The sequence below is a fragment of the Arachis duranensis genome, chromosome 1 (assembly GCF_000817695.3).
Source record: "Arachis duranensis cultivar V14167 chromosome 1, aradu.V14167.gnm2.J7QH, whole genome shotgun sequence".
Lineage (NCBI taxonomy): Eukaryota > Viridiplantae > Streptophyta > Magnoliopsida > Fabales > Fabaceae > Arachis > Arachis duranensis.
Window position 1 is genome coordinate 103,690,147 of NC_029772.3, and position 11,651 is coordinate 103,701,797.

The 11,651-nt window shown below is 35.8% G+C and overlaps 1 protein-coding gene across 1 annotated transcript; it reads right to left on the reverse strand.

The window, feature by feature from the left end:
• Nucleotides 1-3,355: 3,355 nt before the first annotated feature.
• LOC107468540 (chaperone protein ClpB1) lies at nt 3,356-7,355 on the reverse strand. The gene is made up of 7 exons (XM_016087849.3): nt 7,015-7,355; nt 5,554-6,713; nt 5,276-5,457; nt 4,562-5,184; nt 4,202-4,481; nt 3,906-4,103; nt 3,356-3,815 (listed from the first exon to the last, which is right to left on the reverse strand). Exons 2-7 carry the CDS (start codon nt 6,701-6,703, stop codon nt 3,516-3,518), a joined length of 2,733 nt encoding a protein of 910 aa, XP_015943335.1. The 5' UTR covers nt 6,704-6,713; nt 7,015-7,355; the 3' UTR covers nt 3,356-3,515.
• Between the last annotated feature and the right edge of the window lie 4,296 nt (nt 7,356-11,651).

An 11,651-nucleotide genomic window follows, 5' to 3' on the forward strand; every position in this document is an offset into this window, starting at 1 on the left:
AATAGGCTGAAAAAAAAGAAGAAGCAAGTTAATCACTGAAAAACAGTGGGTGGATGATGATGAGCATAACCAATTTGAAGTAAAAAAGTAAAAACATAAGATGAGAATGAATACAAGGGAGAGGATCTGTTCATGTAAAAAGTGGCATTTGATTGGAGTTCATTATTTTCATAGAATTGTAGCAATCCAAAAAAAGAATGAGAGGTCTAAAGATTATGTTCATCACAAACTCACAATGGAGACTTATATCAGAATTTTTTTGTACCATATTAATAGTGTGTCAAGTCAGAAATATTGAAAATATCATGAAGAACAACCATGTCTCTCACCTCCATATAAGAGGCCCATTGGTAGACCAACTAAGAAGAAGACTAAGGACAGTACTGAATAACAATCTGGTAGCCAGTACAATGCCAAATGAAAGTAGTGAAATTACATGTAAAACCTGCAAAAAGGTAAAATATACTTGTTAATTAATTGGATGTCTCATACTTGTCAATTAATTTTCTAGAAATGTTGTTTATAGTCAATTCATAATTACTTTGTTGTTTGTGTATATACTAGGTTGCACATAATAGTAGGACATGTCTAGAAAAGTCTGACCAACCAGGCAACCAGCTGCTGAGGGTTAAGATGTGGATGAGGACCAAGTTAGAGAACAAGAGACAAATTAGGAGGACACCATCACCATCAACAACTATAACAAGAAGAAGACCTATTTTTATGAGAAGAAATCCTATTCAAATGAGAAAAAGAGAAAGGATGGCAATAAATTTGAGACCACCAACCAGCTCCACACCAAATGCAACAGTTGCACCACCACTTTCACCTCAATTTAGGATTAAGAATGCTATTGTGAGGTCGCCTAGTGGGTCTGCACCTCCGATTTTAACTAGATCTTTGAGTGTTGCAGTCCAAAATAGTGGACTTAGACCAATGATATAAGGCCCAACAGCAAGGCTTAATATTTAAGCCTAAACTTCAGCTTCATTTAGGCCATCAAGTGTGACAAGAAAAACCATAGTAATGACAACCTAGGTCATTTAGAATAGATTTATGGTATGATAAATGTGTGAAGAGTGTGTTGTATACCTAGAATTGGAGGTTATCCAATCCATTAGGGTACCTAGGATTAAGAGTTGTCCAATCCACTGACAAAAAAAAAATATTGATTTATAGGGTTTATGCCAATCTCATCTTTGAGGAGGAAAAAAGTTAGTTCACCTCCAATAAAACCTTTTAACATTGACAAGTAAAATTGATAAGGGATATTATGCAATTGGGTGATTTTTTGTTTATAATGTGTTTTAGATATGGAGTTTAACTCTTAACATTTGTATTTTGGATGTTTTAAGTTTGTATCCCTTATTTTGTGTTTTGGATGTTATGTTTTCATAAGAACATCTATTGTAGTTTCATGTGTTGAAATTTTGAACTTTAGCTCTTTAAGGTTTAGTGCGTAACAGATTATCTGCAACTTCTTATTAATTCTAGTTTTTTGTCAATTTACTATAAAATTTGGATATCGCATTCTTTACTATTTTGCTTCCAATTTTTACTAATTTTTAAAGGCAGCACTTTGATATGTTTAGCTTGCCCATAACTCATTCACAAATCTGAAGACATCATCACTCATTCATGATAAAATGCACTGCATCTTTATTATATTTCTTTTGAAAAATGCAAAAGCTCTAAATTATGTCATCTCTAAACCCCAACATATAAAAATCTACCTACTTAGCCAAATAAAAAAGATTTACAGCCACATTTAATCCAACCATAGTATAAATGAACCCCAAAAGTACCAAGACCCTCCTAAAGTGCTCATTGATTTCATTCAGCAGAGGCAGCACCATTATCATCTTTTCAATCTCCATAGCATCTCCACACTTGTTTTAGATTTTGCTTTTCTTCTTTAAATCTGCGCTGCCTACCATTTTGTTGTTTCAGAATACTCTTGAATCTCATCCAACCACTAAAAATACCGCACTGCATTTCTTTGTTCTACCCAAAGACAGTGCATTCACAGATGAGAGAAAGAACACAAGAATAGATTTATTAGAGAAAATGTATTCCACAACTTACTTTTTACATAGGCATCGCAGAAATTATTTTTCAGGATTGCTAGTAGTTTTTTATTTCAACGAGACGACAAAAGCATATTTCGTTGTAGGTTTTCGTCGCATGCTTTGATTTTCCCTCCCTTTCGAAAGCATCCATCGATGGGTAACTTCTCCCCTACAGTAAATTTGTACGAGCTCGAACCAAATTCATCTTCTTTTTTATCAGTTTGGGACAACTCATATTGCAAATTAACAATTTAAGGTTCAAGACAAAAGAATTAGAAATTTTTCCAGCTTGTATCACTGTTAAATTAATTATAAAATTCAATTTCAGTAATTAGCTAAAAAAAATTGTCATATCAACATACGATGGCTACTTCAATATCATTCTCATCAAAGATATACACCAACAAAATCAGGAATATGCTTATTAATTTTTAAAATCTTTTAAAGATCATTTTATCGATAATATTATTCAGATATTATTTTATTAACGTTACAATCTTTCAAGTACCAATTGATATTTATCACAAACATAAACAGTCTAAACAATATTTAAGCATTAATATTGGTGTTATCCGTAGCTTGTGATCGATTAGTTACAGGGATCATTGCTTCCAAATTGTTATTTTATAAAAAGAAAAAAATACTTAATATTTTCTTCACATACACCCCAAAATTCCACCACCTTATAGGGAAGGAGTTGCATCTGAACTTGACTACTTAGCACACTCTCATTCTTAAATATATTTCAAGTTATATAAGTAAATTAATTGACTTCATTAACTAGTGTAAGTGTGGAATGAAACCGACTTAATAGGTAAGAGAAAATAACAAGATATCCCTGCTGTAGACTTTTTTACACATTTTTGGTCTTGAATCTTTACATGCAACCAGTAATCAGAGCCCAAGTGTAAACTCTGACCACAACAAATGCAAAGGCTGGATCCCAAGCCAAATCATAGTCCGGATAAGTGGAGTTTTCTATAACTAGTGTTGAATATGGACATATTTATAGTTTAAATTGAGGTATTTAGAATTAAAAATTGTCCAATTCATAGGTTAGTGTAATGTGAGTGGATGTGTGAATATATTTGTATGACCAATATATATATATATCCCAAATTGTTTTCGTCCAGCAGTCTAAGCTAATATAATAGTTTCCTACTCTTGTTGAGCTTAAAGTCAAAAAAAAAAAAAAAAAAAATCACACGTCATACACACAGTAGATTCTTTAACTCTCAACAAAAGGAAGATGTTAAAAAGTTAAGTAAATTTATAGTCAACAACCGTTATTACATAAGGAATTGAATATTCCTTATTCCATTCAGACAAAGACAAGTATTTAACAAAAACAAAGGAATTTCGAAGTCTTATACAACCTTAAACTTGTAGTTGTCCAAAAAAGTGACCTATATAGTATATACTCTCTACAATATTGTCATACACTTTTCACTCTTCCATTTCATCCTCATCATCAACCTCCTCAATCTTCATCTTCTTCACGGTCTGAGCAGCAGCATCAGAAGCTGGTCTATTGGGTATCTGAATCAGAATATCTGACCTCTGGCCAGTTGTGGGGTTAACAACGCCTCCATTCTTCTCCACACGGTAGGCTAAGTCATTGCCGTTGGTACCAGCATCTATATAAACTGTTGAGTTCTCATCAATTTCTTCCCTCACAAGCATTCTTGACAACTCTGTCACCACCTTCCTCTCAAGCCACCTCCTTATTGGTCTTGCACCATACACCTACAGGTAACCAAAAAGCCATTCAGTACTACTAAATCAATATGAGAAATATCAATTTACAAATCAATATATGTTGAAATTGATGCTCACCGGATCATAGCTCTCGGCAAGTATGTAGTCGAGTGCTGCATCTGTAACTGCTAAGGCTATTCCCCTCTCAGCAAGACGAAGAGCAACATCCTTCATTTGAAGCCTTGCAACCTTCCTCAATTGATCATGTGAGAGTGGATCAAACACCACAATCTCATCAAGTCTGTTCAACAATTCTGGCCTGAAGTGCTTCCTTACCTATGAGTTTCAAAAAGAAGATATAGAATCAGTATCATAAGTCATAGCAAGTAGAACATAAACATTTGTAAGATGTGTATTTAGGAGTGATAGGGTACCTCCTGCATTACTCTATCACGAGCAACTTGCATGGTACATTTTCCTGAAAGCCCACTTAGGAGATGTTCTGCACCGAGGTTTGAAGTCATGATGATGACGGTGTTTCTGAAGTCCACGGTGCGGCCCTGGCCGTCAGTTAACCTTCCATCATCTAGAACCTGAAGGAGAGTATTGAACACAGATGTATGTGCCTTCTCAACCTCATCAAAGAGTACAACGCTATATGGTCGTCGCCGCACAGCTTCGGTCAACTGACCTCCTTCCTCATGTCCAACATACCTGAAAAACCAGAGTGAGTTTCGAATTCTTATTACTAAAAGGAGGCATGACAATCAACATGAATTCAGCAATGCACTTACCCTGGTGGTGCACCAATCAACCGCGAAACTGAGTGCTGCTCCATGTACTCAGACATGTCGATTCGGACCAGCTGATTCTCATCATCAAAGAGCTGTTCAGCAAGAGCCTTTGCAAGCTCCGTTTTACCTACACCTGTTGGACCCAAGAACAGGAATGAGCCAGTTGGTTGTTGAGGTCTCCCTAGTCCAGCTCTTGATCTCAATACAGCCTCAGCAACCGCATTAACTGCTTGATCTTGTCCCACAACTCTAGTGTGCAGCCTCTCAGCAAGGCCAATCAGCCTCTCTTTCTCATTCTGGCCGAGCCTCGTCACTGGTATGCCAGTCCAGCGGCTCACAACCTCAGCTATCTGGTCTGGTCCAACAGTTTCCGTTAACATTATGTTCTCCTCAGTGTTCCCTTCAAGCTGTTGAATCGCAGTTTCCACTTCTTGAATTGCGCCATATCGAAGGTCTGCAGCTCGTGCTAGATCATATCTTCTCTCAGCCTCTTGGAGAGCATAAAGGAGCTCCTCACGCTTCTGCTTGAGCCTTCTAATCTCATCCACCCTCTCCTTCTCTTTTCTGTACTTCATCATCAAAGGTTGGAGCTTGTCTCTTAAGTCATCAAGTTCTTTTCTCACCTGAACATAGCACATATACCAGAAGTTTAGAACCATGAGGAATACAAATATGAAACGATTAACTCAACAATGCAACAAAACCAATACTCACTTCAACAAGACGAGCCTTGCTAGCTTTGTCCTTCTCTTTCTCAAGGGCATGAAGTTCAACTTCGAGCTGCATTCTCTTTCTTTCAAGGTTATCAATTTCCTCAGGTTGGCTATCAAGTTGAACTCTCACATTTGCGCAAGCCTCATCAACCAAATCAATAGCCTTATCAGGAAGATGACGCCCTAAACAAGCATAGACATTGTAAGCATATAGCACCGAAAAAAACATAATCCAAATCAGAAACAATTCAAAACTGAAATAACAATTAATAAGCATACCCGTGATGTATCTACTAGACAATTGAGCTGCCACAACCAGCGCACGATCCTGAATCCTAACACCATGATGACCTTCGTATCGCTCTTTTAGGCCACGAAGAATGCTAATAGTGTCTGGCACGCTGGGTTCAGCCACATAGACTTGCTGGAATCTTCTTTCGAATGCTGCATCCTTCTCCACATACTTCCTGTACTCCTCAAGAGTGGTGGCACCAATGCACCTTAGTTGGCCACGAGCAAGCATTGGTTTGAAGAGGTTTGCAGCGTCCATTGACCCTTCAGTTCTACCAGCCCCAAGAACAAGATGAATCTCATCAATGAAGAGAATAACCTTCCCCTGAGCCTCCTCCACTTCTTTCAAAACAGCCTTCAATCTCTCCTCAAATTCTCCCCTATACTTTGCACCGGCAACCAACGCCCCCATATCCAATGCAATAAGCCTGACATCAGCAAGATTGCTAGGAACATCACCCCTCACTATCCTCTGAGCCAATCCTTCCACCACAGCAGTTTTCCCAACTCCAGGCTCACCAATGAGAACCGGGTTGTTCTTCGTCCTCCGGGATAAAATCCTCACAACCCTTCTTATCTCCTCGTCACGGCCAATGACAGGATCAAGCTTCCCAGCTTGCTCAACAAGATCCCTACCATAAGTTTTCAGTGCCTGAAATGTTGTGTCCCCTGAGGCACTCTCAACTTTCCTCCCTTCCTTCCCTCTAAGCTTCTCCACTTCAGATTTAATCCTAGCAGTGGCAACGCCAGCTTCTTTCAACAAATCCCCAATTTGGGAATCTTCAAGAATCCCAAGTATCAAGTGATCAACTGCCAAATGAGTATCACCCCTTGATTTCTGAAGTGCCTGTGCCCTCCTTATTGCTTTGATGAGGCTGGTGCTTCCAGGAATCTCGTCAGGAGGAGGTGACTGGCACGGTAGCTTCTTCAATGCCTGGTTGAATACCCTCTCGGCAGCGTGCGCCGATTCTTCGCCACCGGCACTAGAAATTGCTTGGAAGAAGATTCCAGTGGGATCGGAGATCAGTGCTGCGGCAATGTGGAGGGGAGTGAATTGTGCATGGCCAGCATTCATTGCCAGCTCATGGGCGCTGGCAAGAGCCTCATTAGTCTTGTGTGTGAACTTCTCAGGATTCATCTATAACAACCTGCACAATAAACATTGCAGGGGAATTGAGAAAAACTAAAAACAAAAAATCTCATTGATTATTGATTACAATTACGTACTCGGAATGCAAATTACAATGTTTCAAAGGCATTTCGCTTCGCTTACTCTTTCAATTATACAATGAATTAAAAAATAAAATTAAAAAACTAAGTTATACAGCATAATTCTAAATAAAGAATTAACGAAATTTCAGTCCAGAATAAAACAAACTGCAAAACAGAGCAACCTTGAAACAGAAACAGAAGAAGAAGGAAAATCCGAAAATGACAAGCCATACATACCTTAAGCGGCGAAGATGAGGAAAGAGTATTAAGAATTAGAGAGCGCGAACGTATCTTGATCGGAAATTCGGAATGCAGGTGTTTTTGTGTTTGTGTTTGAGCTAAGAAGATATTCACAGTCGCCTTTGCGTATACAGTGTCTGGTTATGTTTGGAATTAGAAAAGAAAAAAACGAAGGATGGTTTTGGGAAGCGTTTAGCTTAGAACTTGGCTTGTTTTTCGAACAAAGTGAATCGGTGAGAGGAGGGAAGAGAAATGAGTATTTGTTGAGGCCAGAAGATGAATCGGAACGGTTCTGGACGTTTCCTAATGAAAGCGGGAGAAAGTACTAGACCCTTCCACTCAATTCTATTCGCTTCTCTTCTATTTTTCCGCTCTTCTTTTTCCAACAATTCCATCAAATTCGTTATTTTTTTTTTCCTTTTTGGTAAGTAATTCGTTATTCATTTACTCAATTATTATTGGTGCCCCAAAATCGGTTTTCTTCCTTGCGATTTCGTTAATTCGCTCGGTTTTTTTTTTTTGTTAACAGTCAAATTTATAATCACTCATTCTTTAAATTAATCTTCAAATGATTTTTTTAGTTATATTAGTTTTTGAAAAATAAAACATAAGTCAAATTAATTCTTCTATTAGTTAGATCATGACGTGTCACGTTAAGTGTCACATGACATGATAATATAGTGGGTCAATACCAAGTGTCATAAGATGATTAGTTGACATGTCAGGTCAGTGACACCTAATATGTCACGTGTCACTTAACATGTAAGAGTTATTTAGAATCAAAATAGTTCTTGAAAATCCAAACGTAAATTATTTTCATCCCTAAAATTTTAAAAATTAATCAAATTAGTCTTTATATAATTTTTTATTTTTTTCATAATATTAAATTTAAAATATTTTTTAATAATACTAATTTTAATATTATTTTTAGGAATTTATCAAATTATTGTTGATTATATATTAAAAAATTTAATATTTTAAATCTCACTAAATAATATAGTAGTTGTTTTAAACTTTAAATCTTTTAAATTTTTAAAATTATAATTTTTATTGTTTAATTTATATGATAGAACTCAATAATTAAAAAATTGATTTGTCGAATCACTTGTTGAATCTTAATATTTTAATATAAAATATTTATATGGTAGAATTCAAATTATTGTTGAATCTTAATAACTAGTATATAACTAGTATATACTAAAAGTTTTAATATTTTGGATTTCACTAAATAAATATAGTAGTTATTTTAAATATTTTAATCTTGCCCAGTACTCTCACGTATGCCGAAGGTGCATGCGTACGCGACACTATTAAACATTGAATTCGCACGTACACGGAAGTGTCTTGCGTACATGAGCCAATGCTTCTGTCCGGGTACTTTCGTACGCGACTATGGTCTGTGTATGCGACTCTGCCAAATTTTGAACTCATGCGTACACGGAAGGCATGCATACGCATGACCATCCTGTTTTGCTAAAAATGAATTTTTAAGTTCTCACTTCTTCTAGTATTCTAAACCTTTGTAAACCCTATTATGAGTCTAGAGCCAGTGTAATAGAGGATAGAGGAATTAGGAATGAGATCTAATGAGGCGAGACAATGAAGTGGAGAAAGATAGATTAAATGTAATGAGAGATATGATGAGGATGATTATGATAATGCTAAAAGATGATGATTGATTTTGATTGTGGATGATTAGTATGATTAAGATAATGAGAGATAACGATGATTGAGTTTGAGTATTATTTTGAATGAAGTGAAATGATATTGAGGGTGAATTTGATAAAGAAATTGAATATGATTGAGACATACCTGCCTGGGTAGATGCAGTGGCGTTGTTCCACTTGCTCCGGGTTAGGGTTTGAGCTCCCGGAATAGATGCAAGGATGTGGTTCGCCCCACTTGCTCCCGATTGAGAATGATACCTCTGGGGTAGACGCAGGGATTGTGGTTTTGTTCCGCTTGCTCCTAGTTGATGTTTGAGATCTTGAGATAGCCGCAAGAATTGTGGTTTTGTTTCGCTTGTTCCCAGTTGATGTTTGAACTTTTGTGGTAGACGCAAGGATTGTAGTTTTATCTCGCTTGCTCCCAGTTGGAATGTTGACCATCCATCACAAGATGTAGCCGAACACTTAGACCTTCTCGGATGTTTTCCCATGATATTGATATATGATTCTGAGCTCAGTGATGCGCGCACACAGGGACTGTCCAAGGTTCGGTATCGAACATGTTAGGCTTGGCTGTATAACCGACAAATGATATCATCAGTGTCACTTGACGCTGAGGGTTGTTCTATTTTGAGTTTGGAGAGTTGTGAAGACAATGATAAAGGTGAATTAGACCAGAATCCCTCATGATAGTTGCCTAATTACGGCTTAGTGAGAATCTAGGATGGAAAGACTGATGTATGGGAGATTACGATTGCTTAGAGAGTTCCTGTTACCTTATATTGTATTTTGTTTGGCATTTTTACCGTATTGGGAACCCACGGGTCAGGGGTTCTCATTCTGTATATATTCCTTGTTTTTCATATGCAAGTCCTAGTGCTCTGCAATGAGCTGGAGTTTGTCTGGAAGACGGCAATGTTTATTTTGAATTCTGTTTTGTATTTTGTTTAGAATCTCTCCCCCTTATTTTCGAAGACTTTAATAATGTATATGTATATATTTTCTTCTGAAACCTTGCCTATAGAGGCTTTGATGTATTTTGGGAGAGATAAGATCTATTATCAACTGTTTTATTATACTGTAATCCTAGCCGACCTAAACTTCACAGGTCGTGACTAGTGGCTATCATACATATGTTTATGTATATATTCTGTCTTTACCATATTCTTCCTTTAAGTTTCCATTTTACCTTGTTCTTCTGAACGCGCTATTCTTCCATACATGTGTGTTTGCGCTCATGATTTCCTTTTATTCATCTTCAGGCTTCTCGTTTAAAATTTTTTTTTTCTAACTATATATGTATTCTAACTCTACCTTGAGTTGTACCATCTTATTATCATTGACTTACTCGAGTATAAGAATTTGAATGTTAGGGTGTTACACGTCTTCCACACACCATCATTGAGAAAGAGATCATGAATCTTATTTATATAATACCCCGTTATCCTAAGCCTTATCTCTAGCTGTAAAGCAAATGATAACAAACTGCCACGACAGTTCTAAAGCTTATAATATATAATATATATCCAATAATTCATATAACTAGAAGCCGATGAAGGAATAAAGCTCAAAATCGTATAAAGCGGAATTACAAAATGCGAAGTGTTCACACACGATGACTAAATGCATAGGTACGAACAGAACAAGACATAATATATATAAAACCTTGTAGATAGCTTTAGGATAAAAGCAAACAGTAAAAGCAAACAGTAAATGTCGGCAAACAGTAAAAGCAAACAGTACTGTCGGCAAATAGTACCCAAATAGTCACCATTTTGGGTCTATAAATACCGAAGCCCTCACTCATTTAAGATCATCAAAAACTTGAAAGTTCAAGAAATCTCTCTACTCTTATATCTCCTTACTTCATATATTCTAAATTTTTGTAATCATCTTCAAGAATTGTATCAACTTTGCAAGCAATAATAGTACAAGTCCATCTCTGTAAGCTTTATTCATCCTTTAAATCTCTTTATTATTATATTCTATTTTCTTTAAATATAATGTCATTACTGCATAGAAAGCTTAAATCTTTAAAGTTTCTTAGAAGAAATATGAAAATGAGAAGATTAGCCTTAGCAAGAAGATACATAGAAATAATAGTTGAATCTTCTGAATTAAGTCAAGAAATAGAAAAGTTAGATAAAAAAATAATCAAGATGAGAAGTATGTTAAGAAATATTAAAGTAGTAAGATCCGTAAAAAGCTTAAAAGAAAACATTAAGAATAAAAGGATTCATCATGTTCGTAAATTGCATTATCTTCATAGACAAAATATGATAACTTTACAACAAATGGGTCAACCATTAATACATGCTCAACCCCTACCAGCACTTGTAAAGGTTGAGCTGGTAGGGGTTGAGCTTGTATTAATGGTTGACCCATTTGTTGTAAAGTTATCATATTTTGTCTATGAAGATAATGCAATTTACGAACATGATGAATCCTTTTATTCTTAATGTTTTCTTTTAAGCTTTTTACGGATCTTACTACTTTAATATTTCTTAACATACTTCTCATCTTGATTATTTTTTTATCTAACTTTTCTATTTCTTGACTTAATTCAGAAGATTCAACTATTACTTCTATGTATCTTCTTGCTAAGGCTAATCTTCTCATTTTCATATTTCTTCTAAGAAACTTTAAAGATTTAAGCCTTCTATGCAGTAATGACATTATATTTAAAGAAAATAGAATATAATAATAAAGAGATTTAAAGGATGAATAAAGCTTACAGAAATGGACTTGTACTATTATTGCTTGCAAAGTTGATACAATTCTTGAAGATGATTACAAAAATTTAGAATATATGAAGTAAGGAGATATAAGAGTAGAGAGATTTCTTGAACTTTCAAGTTTTTGATGATCTTAAATGAGTGAGGGCTTTGGTATTTATAGACCCAAAATGGTGACTATTTGGGTACTATTTGCCGACAGTACTGTTTGCTTTTACTGTTTGCCGACATT

What these genes read in the sequence shown, in the direction of transcription:
- LOC107468540 (XM_016087849.3), bottom strand. Translation starts at nt 6,703, where the DNA reads ATGAATCCTGAGAAGTTCACACACAAGACTAATGAGGCTCTTGCCAGC. An exon ending in GTGATAGAGTAATGCAGGAG is followed by an intron (nt 4,104 to 4,201) that starts GTACCCTATCAC and finishes TGAAACTCATAG; the next exon opens with GTAAGGAAGCACTTCAGGCC. An exon ending in TTGCCGAGAGCTATGATCCG is followed by an intron (nt 3,816 to 3,905) that starts GTGAGCATCAAT and finishes GGTTACCTGTAG; the next exon opens with GTGTATGGTGCAAGACCAAT.